Source organism: Lontra canadensis, unplaced genomic scaffold, assembly GCF_010015895.1.
Source record: "Lontra canadensis isolate GAN:19392208 unplaced genomic scaffold, GSC_riverotter_1.0 scaffold76, whole genome shotgun sequence".
In the NCBI taxonomy this organism is placed as follows: Eukaryota; Metazoa; Chordata; class Mammalia; order Carnivora; family Mustelidae; genus Lontra; species Lontra canadensis.
In genome coordinates, this window is record NW_022631070.1 from 5,877,017 (window position 1) to 5,891,946 (window position 14,930).

The 14,930-nt window shown below is 42.4% G+C and overlaps 1 protein-coding gene across 2 annotated transcripts in view; it reads right to left on the reverse strand.

The window, feature by feature from the left end:
• Positions 1-14,930, reverse strand: part of TASOR2 (transcription activation suppressor family member 2) — a 65,122-nt gene that overhangs the window by 22,372 nt on the left and 27,820 nt on the right. Inside the window, exons 11-16 of one of the 2 annotated variants that reach the window (XM_032881655.1) lie at positions 14,099-14,199; positions 13,322-13,425; positions 9,734-9,806; positions 9,577-9,639; positions 5,487-6,206; positions 1,625-1,867 (exon numbers count right to left, since the gene is read on the reverse strand). In XM_032881655.1, the coding sequence (XP_032737546.1) occupies positions 1,625-1,867; positions 5,487-6,206; positions 9,577-9,639; positions 9,734-9,806; positions 13,322-13,425; positions 14,099-14,199 (1,304 nt within the window). Of the gene's footprint in view, positions 1-1,624; positions 1,868-5,486; positions 6,207-7,797; positions 7,818-9,576; positions 9,640-9,733; positions 9,807-13,321; positions 13,426-14,098; positions 14,200-14,930 lie in introns of those variants that run through there. The other variant, XM_032881656.1, reaches the window with a different exon arrangement.

Consider the following 14,930-nt stretch of genomic DNA (forward strand, 5'->3'; position numbering starts at 1 on the left):
CTGATTCGGAACACATATTTTAAAAACTTGTCATTTTCTGGGCGCACCTTTCTGCCAATACCCAACTGCATTCCTCCCATGAATCCATTAGTCTACAAGTATCTACAAATATTTGTACCAATTTGGTACAAATAATTCGAATGACACAGCTAAGCACACAGGCATTTATATGTGTATCTATGCTCATAATGTTTACAAATTCATTCATAATGTTTACAATTTCATTTGTAATCAAATTACAAATTCAGTTGGAAACAGGACCAAGACACATCAAATGAGTAGGGAGGAGTATGGACTTGGTTCCACAGTGCTCTCAAAAACCCAGAAGGAACGAAAGAAACAGAGAGCTGAGTGAAGATCAGAAAATCGGGAAAGGTCTCTGGAGGCAGGATCTCGCTGTGCAGAATGTGGTGGAGGGCAAGTGCACAGAGCAGAAACCGGGCGACACGTGTGGGGAAGCACAGGGTACGTGGCAGGGCAGGGCAGGGACACACCGAGTGAGCGAGAGAAACAGCAGGAGGGAGGAGGGGAAGTGTGGAGGTGTGGGCAAAGGCCTCCTTATGAACCTCCCAAGAGATGAGTGGAGTTTGCATTTGGTAGGTGTGTGTCTCGAAACCCTAACACTGGGTTTTCAAATCACAGGACAAGCTCTTAAAGAAAACTGTCACTCATCGAAAACCAAACAAAACGCACACAACATCCTTCTGTCATAAAACAATATGAAAGAAACAGAAAAAACCACAGTTATCCATAATACCATACCCCAGCAAAACAATGTTTTCTAAATTCCCACTAACCGTGAGTTTTTTTAAAAATCTAAAAATAGGTGAGGGAGAAAGCAGAATTAGACAGAAAATTGATAGGTATACAAAGGTATGAGGACATTACATTTTGTTAAAACAAGAGAAACCACACACATGCACCCAGTAGGCCTCAATGCGGAAGAAGTAGAGTAAGAGACGCCGCAGGCTGGAAGCAACACGCTGCACGGCCACACAGATGCGAGGGAGATAGGACAGGGACGCCACGTGCATCTGCGTGGGAGGTGAAGTCTACGGGGACAGCGGGGCTTTCCGTCTGGCAGTTGAAAATACGGAACTGGAGCAGTCGGGCATTTATTCATACAACTAAACTTTATTATTCACTGAAGCAAGACTAGGAAAGTAAAACTGCTTTTAAAATTAATCTAATGCCTTTTAAAACCAAACACAGGGTTCTGGATCACTGAGTGTCTTCAATAATCTCTAACTCCCTTTGGACACACAAACTCAACACCTTTTACTTTTTTAACTGATTATGGCCCAGAAAAATATTGTCAGCTACTGCCTGTGTGCAATTAGTTACAAGAAAGCCTCTCTACCCTGACACTCTCGTAGACCGCTCACATTCAGGCTTTATGCAAGCTAAAAAAAAGCAGGGTCTATTTTGTGAAGGCCTGAACCTGCACGTAACAGATTTATTTACAACAGGAAGCCCGCCTACTTAGCCCGTTTAGCGTCCGAACTCAAGGAAATAGCAGGAACTGTTGGTAAATTTCAGCTGTTTGTAGATTATGTCAATACACAATCTTGCGATCTCAATTAGGCCGCACTGCCGTGTTTAAGTCGAAGGAAGTGTTTCTTACCAGGTTGTGGCTGCCTCCTGATTCTGGGATTCTGAATGCCTTTTACTAGATTTACCCTCTGCTTTTGTGGAGATTTCTTCACAGGTGGCTTAGGCCTTGGAACAGTTTCGACTGGAGATTTCTCTTGTTTCCTTGCCCTTTTAGCATTCGTTGCCACTGGAGCATCATTAGACATGGGAGCATCTTGGTTTTTCCTATCCAATTTGGTTGTCTGTACAAAGTGTGCAGCCAGCACGTCAGCACCTTATGTAGAAAACATACTGTGTTTTAAGGGGTAGGGGGCTCCAATATTTATCAGCAATAGCTTCTCCTTTGACTTCTTTTGTTTTCACGGGGAGGGGGTAACTTCAGCAATAGAGAAGAAAATATAAATTTGGGGTATTTCATTAAAAGATTTTTTTTTTTTTTAAACAAAGCATGAGTTAAAAGATCTCAGATGAATGTAAGAATAGGATTTTTCTAAGCATCGGACTATAGCCTGCCAGGTGAAGAAGAATGTCAAAGTACTAATTTTATAAAAACAAGGCATGACTTAACTAAAGAAAAAAAGTTCTCCATAATCTTTCCTGACTGATGGGGCAGGTGAAGGCTGAAGAAGGTAGTTCACTGCACTGGGGAGCGGAGAATTCAATTTATGGAAAACAACACAGCTCCCACGAGGTAATGTAGATGAAACTGCAACTGCACTGCAGAGAAGAGACTATATATTTATAAAGAACCAACTTCCAGACTTCACTTGACTATTTCTAAATACCCACGTCTTAGCACCACTGGAAAAATCATCTTTACAGAGCAGACAAAGGAAGGTCCGCTGAAGAAGCCTTCACCTGATTTAACTCCCTACAAGTCTCTCATGACGGCTCATCTCTCTTACAATGTGCTTCGCTTTGCTTCTCAAACAGAAGAGAACAGCTAGGAGGCAAGTACAAAGAAAAAAACTCGTAACTACCCTGCTAATTTAACAACAGAAAGTGTTTCAACCTTTTAAGAGTTTAAAAAAAAAAAGGTAATATATGTTCCCTTTGAAAACTTTTCTTACTTTCAGCTGTTGTCACCAAAAAATTTAGTCCCAAAGGTATCAATAAAAGTATCACACGAGTGTTCGTAAATATTTTAAAATTACGTTGTACAGAAAACACTACAGTTGACCCTTGAACAACAAGGTTTGAATGGATTCCTTTTTAATAAATCTAAGTACACTGCTGTAAATGTATTATCTTCCTTTTGAGTTTCTTTTTAAAGATGTATTATTTGAGAGAGTGCATATGCGTGTGTGGAGGAATGAGATGGGAGGTAGAGGGGGAAGGGAGACAGTCTTACACAGACTCATTCCGCACTAAATGCAGAGCCCATCGTGGGGCTCATCCCATGACCACGATTGTGACCTGAGCCAAAATCAAGGGTCACACGCTTAATCGACTGCACCATCCAGGCGCACCCCCCCTTATGATTTTTTTTTTTTAAGATTTTATTTATTTGAGAGACAGAGAGAGTGTGAGAGCGAGGGGGCGTGGTGCAGGGGAAGGAGAGAGAGAATCTCAAGCGGACTCCTTGCTGAGCAGGGCTTAATCTCCCGACCCTGAGATCATACCTGAGTTGAAATCAAGAGCTGGATGCTTAACTGGCTGAGCCATCCAAGGAGCAACCCGTCTTATTATTTTCTTATAGCACTTTCTTTTTTCCAATTTACATAATTGTAAGAATACAATGTGTAATACATAAGACATACAGAGTACGTGTCAACCAGTGACTTGTATTATCAGTGAGCTCCTGGTTAACAGGAGATCATCAGGAATTAAGTTTGGGAGCACGGAAGCTATAGAGATCTTTCTACTGCATGGGGGGTCAGTTGGTGCCCCTGAAGTCCATGTTGTTCAAGGATCAACTGTATTTCTAATTGAGAAAAGGGAACATGATACTAGTTCAGTAAGGTGTGATGACTGTTAGTGAAATGTAGAAAAGAGACCAATTTCATTTCATTCCTTTGGGAAACTGAGAAAGGAGTGTTTAAAAAAAAAAAAAAAAAAAGCTCATACACCTTTAATGTAGTACACTTCCCCGGGTCTAATTCCTGTCCTCCCTACTCAACTATTACAAGTAAAAAAGCAACATGTGTTTCATTTTTAAGACTTCTCATTCTACTCCAGCTATTTTCTAAAAATTTAAGCACAAAAAAGGCAAAATATAAATCAAGTAGGGAAACAGTTCAGACTAAACTGAGAAGAGAAAGAAAAGATGAGAGGACCAAGAGCTAGGAGAGGCTCCTAGCAGCTGCACAGGCGGGAAGACCGCACACAACCCAGGTCTGGGAGGGAAAGAGAAACATGGAACGAGGTGACCCTACAGGGACCATTTGCATCAGTCAATGCCATGTTTCTCAAACTTGCAGGCACAATTCATTGGTGGACTGTAAAATAAGTTTAATGGGTTGCAACCAGAATCCTTTCTTAAATGAAACAAGAGAAAATGCTAAATTGCACTAAGAGAAAATGCTAGATTGGGGTGAATGTTCTTTGAAATTTTTGTTTCAGTGAATCATGTACGTTTTTGCACGCACTAGACTGTATGACATAAAACACTTCTTACAGGGATGAAACTAAAAACACTAGAGAGACAGTGATAACATGTACGCTGGTGACAGACTATCTGGCAGCTCAGAGGAAACTGGTTCGTGCGCCGTGGAAACCCAGCACGGCCGGCTGGGAGCGCACTCGGAAGCAGCTGTACAGTCTGAGTCACCGCTTTATGCCGCCGTGCCTGCCGTCGTCCTCACACGCATGTACGAGTGCACATACACGCCTCATCTCTCAAGCTACAGTAAGCCAGAAATAACTGTCTGTTAAACCGCAGGGCACAGACTGGATTATCTAGAATCCTGAGGATCTACATAGCTCTGATGTTTTCCTCTTTAGACACCAACATTTCTAAATCCAAACATTATGCGTCTGGTTAGCACGCCTTCTCTGCGGAGGCCTGCCATCATGCACTTTCAGCTTGGGTCTCAGTCACAGCTGCTCATGTCTGCCAGCAGGTGTGCAGTGGCCAGAGACAACAGGTAAACGCTTGGGGGGCCCTGTGCCACAGCGGGTTGACCCCTTCTGTAAGGGGCCACGAAGCGTGTGGTTCCCTGCTTTTAAGCAAACTACACTACACAGAGCTAAGACGACTCTAAGCCAGAATCACGTGGTTTGCTGCGCTGTGTTTGCCTCGGCGCATCTGACTAGACACTAAGTGGCACTAGACTCTGGTTCTCGCTCAGCTGACGGGGGGAACAAGCTATTTGTAGAACTGTGTCAACATACAGGTCTCTAGGCCTATTTCAATAGGTCTATGGCAGGATCCAGGTGACTATTTTTAAGTCTGATACACAACACACAAAGGACAGGAAATCTTGCCCCAGGCTGCTTTAGGTTTGGAGAGTCCAGCATTCAATTTCCCTCTTTACACAAGCGCAAACTACTGGTTATCACTTCCCACCGCGCTCGGGGAGCCTGATCTTTGAAGACCCTCTCCTTCCACCCTTATCCCTCTTCCCAGGACAGCTCGGATACTGAGCCGCCACAGCCTAGAATGCAGCGGCAGCAAGTGAGTGAAGGCTGGAACCACTTCACAAATGAAACAGGAGCCTTTGGTGAGGGCGCTTTTGAGGTATCTAACAGTTTTTCCTATTTCTTGATCTTCATCTGCCATCTGGATCGGTGCTTCTCAAGTACACAAATCCCCCAGAGAGAAACGTTGGTGTTTCCACCAAACTTCTACCCGATACTGCCCAGCTGGGGGCACACCATCAGACAGGACCCGTGCTGAGAGCACTACAGCTACGACTAATGATCATTTCACAGCCCACAGAAACCGTACTTACCTCTTTTTCTTTTGGGAAGCAACGGTCCTTTAACTAACTTGAGAGTTGTTAGACAGCTCGAACCCTTGCTCGCTCCGCCGGGATTTCTTTTGGGGAAGGGACGGCACAAGTTCACCCTTTTGCTCTGCACAGCGGGCGGCGTGCTTGCCTTTCTCTTAGGCTGAACTCTCAGGTTTGATGCTGCACTTAACGGAACCAGAGCTCCCCGCCTGGCTTTAAACGTTTCTTCAGGATTCTTTTTGGTTTCAGTTTCTTTTCTTACTTCTACCTTGGAGTCAAGTAATTCAGGATCTGGAGTCATAACTAAAGAAAACCCGGCATCACAAACTCCATCTGAGATGCAAGGGGACTGAGGACGCTCTGCCAAGAAATCTAACGCAGCAGACACTTCCAAAACGTACCCACTGGGATCTGAAAAATAAGACTTCAACTGAGTTAAAGACTGTAAAGGGCACTTTTCTGCTGGAGGAACCAAGTCAAAGCCATTGGACAGTTGGCCAAAGAATGCAGTCTCTTGAATTCCATCTTGGGAAGCAGCGGTCAACGGAGGGCCTTTGTCTGCCTTGCACAGTTCTTGGAAACTACGCTTTACTAATGTGTTTGGACAGACTCCTTCTTCAGTAAATGACTTCTTTGCTTCTAGCAGGGCACAATTAAGGGCAGGTATAATAGGTGTCACCTTCGATGAGATGTCATCTTCACCTTTCAATTCTTTCAGCCCTAAAACATATACACAGACATTCAAACCTCAAGTTTATCTTTTTTTTTTTTTTTCCAATTTTACAAAAGCATGCAGGAAGAAGATGCTTTAGGTTACAAGACTATGGGATGGTTAAATATGGTAGTGTTTCAGATGGGAACTTAACTGGCAATTAATAGAAGACCTATGGGTACATTTAATGAATATATGGATCTATTTACATGAAATCACTCTCACACACGCACGCATGCTCGTGAGCCAAAAATGAGTGATTCCGGTGTGACCACTGGGTTAGAGTGAGGAAGGCAGCTCCATCTCATCTGACCAGGAGCCCGGCATGAGCTCAGGGGCCATCGCAGATTTGCTTTAAAGTATTTTCAATGCTCATTTCCTGCTTTTAAAATCAGTCTTATTTTATCTGTACCTTATTGAACTAACTTCAAATTCTTTTTAAAAAGTTACAATGCAAACTTATTGACCTACAGAAAGTAAAATCTTTAAGTAACCCCAAAATTTCATGGTTAATATTGGCATTAAGATGAAATAAGCATTTTTTTAAAAAGTAAGTTAACTAAACTGACTAGTCTTGTGTTCCACTCTCTTTCCTTGGCTCACTCTGAAATGTGACTTTTTCAGCAAATCAATAACCTAAAGGAAAATAGTAAGAGGGGGAAAAAAGAGAAAAGGTCAGGTCACTGGGAAGTGGCTTATAAAGTCCTAGGAAAGGTAAGACATCTGTAACTCTTAGATTAAAAAGAAAACAAACAAAAAAACCGAGAGATGGGGGGCCTGGGTGGCTCAGTTAGTTAGCATCTGCCTTCAGTTCAGGTCATGATCTTAGGGTCCTGGGATTGAGTCCAGGATTGGCTCCCTGCTGAGCAAAGGAGCCTGCCTCTCCCTCTCCCTCTGCCTGCCGCTCTGCCTACTGTGCTCTTTGTCTCTGTCAAATAAATAAAATCTTGAGGAAAAAAAAAACACAGACAATGGCCTCATGTTTACTGAACTGAACTGAGTCATGCCACTCTTTTTAAAGAAAAAGTAACTGCAAAATTAAGAAACACCAAGTTAGTCCTAGCTGAATACACTTGACCTTGAGCCTGTATTATGTAAAGGAAAAGAAGAGCAAATAAGAATAAACAGGAAAATGTAGCTAGACATTAAAATAAAAATCCCTTTGAGTAGTTCATCATTTAAAAAGTAACAAGTGAAGGAAACATATAAAAAAGTTCTTACATAGAACAGTTCAAAATCAAGTAGTATTTTTCTAGACAACTTCGTTATCTCAAGAAGGTATTTCAAGGAGGAAACAGTAACTTGTAATAAACTTAACAAATCCACGAAAAGGAACTTTTAAGTCTGCTAGGCAAAGTATGCATTTAAAACCACCACAGGGGCCGCCTGGGTGGCTCAGTCATTGAGCACCTGCTTTCATATTGGGTCATGATCCTGAGGTCCTGGAATCGAGCCCTGCATCAGGCTCCCTGGTCAGCGGGGAGCCTGCTTCTCCCTCTCCCTCTGCAACTCCCCCCTGCTTGTGTTCCCTCTCTCGCTGTGTCTCTGTCAAATAAATCAATAAAAATCTTTAAAAGAAAATTCCCCATGGCTCTGAACCTTTGAATGCTCCCACGTATCTCAAGGACCACAGAGGAGGATGTGAGCAGAGTAGTGCAACCATCCACTGTGCACTGTTAGGAGCCCTGTGCTGCGCCACTGTTGGTGGCGTGGGGACCAGTATTCCTCATTTGGCTGGAAGTTATGTTTAAAAATAAGGATGGGGGCACCTGGGTGGCGCCTTTGGCTCGGGTCATGATCCCAGGGTCCTGGGATCGAGCGCTGCATCAGGCTCTCTGCTCTGCAGGGATGCCAGTGCGGGATTGGGGCTGGAAGGCAGCTCAGAAGTCTGCTGTCTGACCACGGGCACGGGCAAAGCCAGGTCTCAGTCCATCTGCTCTGCGCAGCCCTTACGCGCAGACCTGCTGTCAGAGGCACTGAGGCAGCCCTGGAATGACGGCGGACACAGCAGAGCTTGAGAAGGGTGCAGAGCTGCTGCTGTTATGCTCTTACACCTGGTGATGTCTGTCTTCGTCCAAACTGATGCGCAGGACAGTACCGTTCTCTGCTTTGAGTAACTGAACACAATTTCTAACAAATCAACTTTAAAAACATTTTTGTATTGGTTGTAGCTTTATAAATGCTACATAGAACTTTGTGTTTAAAGATACACAATGTGGGGGCACCTGGGTGGCTCAGTGGGTTGAGCCTCTGCCTTCAGCTCAGGTCATGATCTCAGGGTCCTGGGATCGAGCCCCGCATCGGGCTCTCTGCTCAGTGGGGAGCCTGCTTCCTCCCCCATTGCCAACCCCCTGCCTCTCTGCCTACTTGTGATCTCTCTGTCAAATAAATAAATAAAATCTTAAAAAAAAAAAAAGATATACAGTGTGATTATAAAACATGAAGGAAATATCCTCATAGGACAAAAAGAAGTGACTCATTTACTTTCACTTATTTGTTCAGCAAACATCTGTTATTTTTTTTAAGCTTATTTACTTTTTTTTTTAGTATTCTCTACACCCAACACTGGGCTTGAACTCACAACCCTGAGATCAAGAGTCCTATGCACTTCCGACCGAGTCAAAAGGGCTCCGACATTTGCTATTTTTCAGCTGCCTGGCACCCATAGGTGATAGGGATACAGTAAACTACAAGAAAGGCAAACATTAAATAATCATACGAAGATATACTGAAATGATACTACTGATAAGCCCGGAGGTCGCACTGAGGGAAGAGTGGTGGCAGGAAGCAAGAGTGCGATATTAAGGGGACCGGACAGACAGAGTAACAAGCTCAAGGGGTGCTTCTCTGATTTTAGTCCTTACCTCCCCCTGCCGCAGAGCCCTTTCAGACTTGGTTTCCTGACTGCCTTCTGAAATTTCAATACCGCAGTTACACCTATTTATACACTGTAAGAGTAACATTTTTTTGCTCCCATGAGCCAATCTGTGGTCCCACAGGGCTCAACTTCAGCTGACGAGGGGGAAGGAGAGGAGGCGTCTGGACAGAGGGAGCTGTGTCTGTGCAGGTCCCATCTGCTAGGTCGATGGTGATGACCGAATCCCCCAGCTTCTGCTGTTAACTCACAGGGAGTTCCACTCAGGGCGTGCTGAATTTGAGGATCACTTGAGACATCTAAGTGAATGTGTCAACAGGCACCTGAGTTTGGGCATGTGAAGCTCAGAGGAAAGGCTGGGTGTACAGAGGAGATAAAGACGGATCACCCAGGGAGGTTAAAGGAGAGTGGCTTCAGAGCAGAAAACAGTTAGCAGCGTCAAGTGGTGCTAAGAAGTCACGATGAAGACTGAAAAATATCCCCCAGACTGTGTGTGTCCTTACCTGCTGGAAGGGATGGATGGAATAAATGTAACCCACGCAGACCCATCTGCTCATCTCTAAAATCTACACAGAATGAACATATAAGGAAGTTAGGCTGTTGATCTTATAAAACAAAAATGAACATACTGAAAAAGTTTTTCAAAAAAGTTGTCCTTACTTGTTTCTGGTATTAAGGCTGACGAGGTAAATAAGATGAAAAGCCCCCGATCTTTTAAGCATTTGATGATTGCCTTAAACATTGGGGGAAAAAAAAAATTGAAAAAGGTTCAGTCCCTCTCTCCTTCTCCCTCTACCACACTCTGCAAAACAATTCTTGAAATGTTAGTGTTTGTGAGAATCAGGAGAAATTTTGTCTCCACTAACAGAAACTGCAAATGCCTTACTGCTCAAATAATCTTGGCCCTGTGAGACCTACATATAAGAACTGGAACATCAAGGCTGGTTTTAGCACAGTGTTCAACTATGTAACAAATCAATTAGAAACAACACTTCAGTTTTTTCATTGATGCTTGATATTTCATCCTGCTGTCCAAATAGTCAATCTGTTACCTTCAGCCACTACAAGTTCAAGGTGACTCAGACCTGGGATTAGCGATTTAAGCTCATGTCTACACAAAAAATATCACAGAATCCTGGAACTCAAGACTGGAAGATGCCATCCAATAAAATAATTCTTTCTACTGCTTCGTCAGAGAAGAAAATAATAGAAAATAACATAATTAGGTCCTGTGGCAACACGAGATGCAGATAAAAATAAATTCTTCTTGTTTCCCTCTACGACAGTCTTCAGGGGTTCAAGGAAAAAAAAAAATCCTGAAATTTTCATGTTTCCAGTAACTCTGGGAATTTTCCCCCAGATAGTGGGGAAGTTACCTAAAATCTGCCACTGTAAATCATAAAGATAACAGCATTTCCATTTATCACCATCTCAAAAGTATGTCCATAACAAAGAGAAAATCCAATATTCATATAGTAATTTTTCAGTTAAAAAAGAAACCTAAACAAAATACACCTTTTTTTTTTTTTTTTTTAGAATACAGTGAGAAAACATTCTTTTTCAAAGACTGATAGGTCATAAAGCCTACAAATATGGGGAATCAACACATTACTCAATAACAAAGTGTGAAAAAAAAAGACTTCCGAAGATTACATCCACAGGAATAATCACTTCACAGGCTTCTGTGATAGCCCCTGGGCACCTGACAGTTTCTCTTTTGTTTCTTTCAGTCTTACACATTCTTTGATGGCAGGGACTGTATTTGTATCTGTGCTTCTAATGCACAGAAGGGACTAAAGAAAGAATTACTGAATAAATACACCAGTAGTTATATATACACAGAGCTTTGGTATCTAGTAAATTGCAGGTATAATTCTGGCTTCATTTTCTACTGCTGTAAAAAGTGGTAAGGGAGTTAGCTCTACATTGTTCTGCATTTTAGTTTTGGGATACACATGAAATGTGCAAATAAAACAGAAGTATGTATCTTACTCGTCTCTCAGAATATGTACTGTAAGGGCTAAAGTTCCTATTTTAACCTTTGTGGGGAGAAATGATACAATCTTTTATGTATTTACTGGACCCTTCCATTTACACACAGAAAAATACAGCCATACATGTCCTTAACACCCTGTTAAAAAGAGACCTTGGTCGGGGCGCCTGGGTGGCTCAGTGGGTTAAGCCTCTGCCTTTGGCTCAGGTCATGATCTCAGGGTCCTGGGATCGAGCCCCGAGTCGGGCTCTCTGCTCAGCGGGGAGCCTGCTTCCCCCTCTCTCTGCCTGCCTCTCGGCCTGCTTGTGATCCCTCTCTGTCAAATAAATAAATTAAAAAAAAAAGAGAGACCTTGGTCTGCGCCGTTCTTGAAGGTCAGTGTTCCAGGTACATGCCCACATAGACTTTATTTAAGGGTCATCTATTGCTTGCCCTCTATACACAGATACTTGAGATATGATAACTGCCCTTAAGAAACTCAATGTCTAGGTGGGGGGCCAGAGATGTAAAAATTACTCATACAGTGATGAGGCAAGAAAAAAAAGCATGGGAGCTAGAGACTTGCTAAGTGAAGCAAGTCAGAGAAGGACAAACACCGTATGATTTCACCCAACGTGTGGAATTTAAGAAACAAAACAAGTAAGCCAAGGGGAAAGAGACAGAAACAAAAAAGACAAGAAACGGACTCTTAACGCTAGAGAACACCCTGCTGGGTGTGGTGGGCGGGAGGGGAAATCGGGGACGGGGATGAAGGAGCGCACCTGTGTGACGAGCACCGGGTGCTGTGTGGAAGGGCTGAGTCACTATACTGTACACCTGAAACTAATATTACACTGTATGTTAACCAACTGAAATTAAAATAAAGACTTAAATATTTAAAAAAAGAAGAAGAAGGAAAAGCACAGACACTGAGGAGGAAGGATCTGATGTGACTGATCTGTGATGTGTGCAATCAGGTCGCTGCTACTCTGGATATCATCTGCACTTAGAAAGTCACTTCACGAATGTTCTGAAAACATCCCAGGACTCTCTTCCGTTTAATTTCCAAGCAGAAAACGGACTGCGCTGCTGCAGAGCACGGCCTCCGCCCCCGGCAGACACTCGACGGCCACCCGCTCAGCATCGGCCGCGCCCAGCCGGTTCCCCTGCGCTGAGGGGCAGCACCACAGACTCCGCAGGACCGACCCCACACCCCGGACCCCGGACCCCGGACCCCATGTTGGCAGGTGGGCTCGGATGCCCTACGCAGGTCAGGGCACCCCACTCCCTGTCAACTACTGGACGAGGGACATGCAGATGACACACACCGGCCTAATGAAAATGAAGTGAAGGTGAGGAGGGGCTCCCGTGCGTCTCCAGACGCGCAGAGGAAGCACGTTGCCCCGGGCAGCAGCCGCGGGATGAACTAGCGTTAAGAGCAGGGGGAGGTGAAACCCAGAGGCCTGAGCAAACCGTGCTTGAACTGGCCTTACCACCTAGAAGTGAAAAGAAGCCTGTTCAGTCCTGTTACTGCTTAAGCCAGCTTGAGTCACCCTCACAAGTAATTCCAAGTGGCCCAAGACCCTTTATCTTCACAGCTTGTCCACGGGTCTTATTGTCACTTCTGATTTCTTGCTGTCTACTCCGGGGACAGTCCAGCCTGCCACTAACGGGCTCACATGTTTAGATCACCATCCCACACTCACACCATCTTCCTGGGGATGCTGAGGTCTCACCCATAAAAGGTCAGCATCTACTCATTCCCCACACTGAGGAGCCCTGGTTGACAAAAGGGATAGAAGTCTCTGGATTGTTACATACGTCTCACTAGCATGTTACTTTCTACAATATGGAAACGGTGGGAGCACCAGCGTTTGATTTCACTTTTTTCCTTACATACCTAGAGATCAACACAGGTCACTTTTAAAGAAGCATCTCACAAGTGGTCCTTTGATTAATTCAGAAACGCTAGGGATCTACTCAATTCTTCTGTCATAAAACAACAACAACAACAACAAAGGATTTGGGGAAAACTGTCCTCTTATTCTTAAAATCAGAAGTACAAACTGACCAGTGAGACACGAAAGTTAACTGAGACACAAAGGGGGATGAAAATATTAGATAATAACTGTTAAGAATATGTCACATACTGAATGATGAAAATCCTTTCAGCAAACTAAAATAAGTCACTCCAGGCATAGACAACGAATAATGAGATAGCAATTTCTTCATTCAAAGAAAAGATAATAATTATATTTTAAATCAGTGATTCTTACCAATTGCTTATCTTTGATGTACTCTGTTAGTTTATCTACTTTTCCCCCGCATTTGTTCGCCAGCTCCACCTCATACATCCTGAAGCACAAATCTTGGCAACAGACTACGGAGCAAATCAGAAAAATGGAACATTTCTTACTTTAAAATGCTATTATGCTTTTTTAATAACCAAGTTTTTCATTTTATATGTTAAAAAGATGAAAGAACTAGAAATACACCTTAAAAAACATTTAATATTCAATGGTCTTTGTTACAAAACTCCTCAATACGAAGTTACTGTGTCAAGTACGTGAAACAGTGCTTTCAATAACAGGGACTCTACTGTAGGAATTAACAAGACACATATATACTATATAAATAATATAAACATCAATGTTCCATGAATTAATCTAAATGACCAGGAATTTCCTTTGCATGTTTTCTGCTTTTTTTCTTCAGCTGAAGTACATAAATAAATAAACACCATCACCACAAAACCTCTGTTCTCCTTCAAAGGCTTTGTTATGAGTTTCCAACTGTTTTAAGCATTTCTCTGCTGAACTCCCTCAGGGTCCTATAGTAAAGCTAGTCTCTGCCACCTTAGATGAAACTACCTTTTGGTTTCTAGTTAGCCTCCAAGGAACTAAATCATGGCAACCCTACAACTCCAACGAAAGGCCCTTCTGCAAATCACTTAGGGCAAAACCACAACAGAGTGTGTATGCATGTGCACGTGACCTATGAAAAAAACTGAACAAAGCCCAGGGTGTGCAGTCTATCATTACATCTCAACAGACCTTTTTGCTCCAGGTAATTCTGTTTTCTAAAGGCAGCTTCTGGTATTTTTTTCTTCAAAGATGACACTTTCATTACATACTTAAAATCTAGTTCGTGTGGTCTAAAACAAAACAATACCATGCAATTTAATGAACATTTAAACTACAGCTTCACAATTTTTTATTTTCTAATATAAATGTAAACAAAAATATCATAACAAGAAAGTCCTTAAATTGATAAAATCTGAATCAAATATGAATATTTATAAGTATTATATATTTTCAAATATATGACCCCACAGACCACAGTCTTCAAATATGTTTGCATTTTTTGAATGTATTTTTGAGGTTAACAAAATATCTAGATGAATCAAAAATTATGCATACTAGAATGAGAATTTTCAAAAAATTACGCTATGTAAGAGTTGACAACTTTTGACAATAGTGAACTGCTTACCGTGCCGTACCACTGAATGAACTACATTCAGACATTTGTACCACTTCCCCTGACTTTTCTTTGAAAACTCACTTTCAAATACTTGTAGACTTATAAATGCCCTCCCTTGCCCCTAACTACGTCTCTGTGTCTTTAAAAAAGGACATTTGCTTATGTAACCACAGAACAATTAATTAAGAAATTAATAATGATATGGTTCCATTAGTTAACTTATAGACCTAATTCAAATTTTGCCAACTATCTCACTAAGGGGCTATATAACAAAAGAAAACGAATTTTCTTCTGTTTTACCATCCAGTCCAGGATTACACACTGCATTTAGTTAGGTCTTTTTAATCACCTTCAATCTGGACAGTCTCTCGATCTTTATCTTTAATGACCTTGGTATTTTTGAAG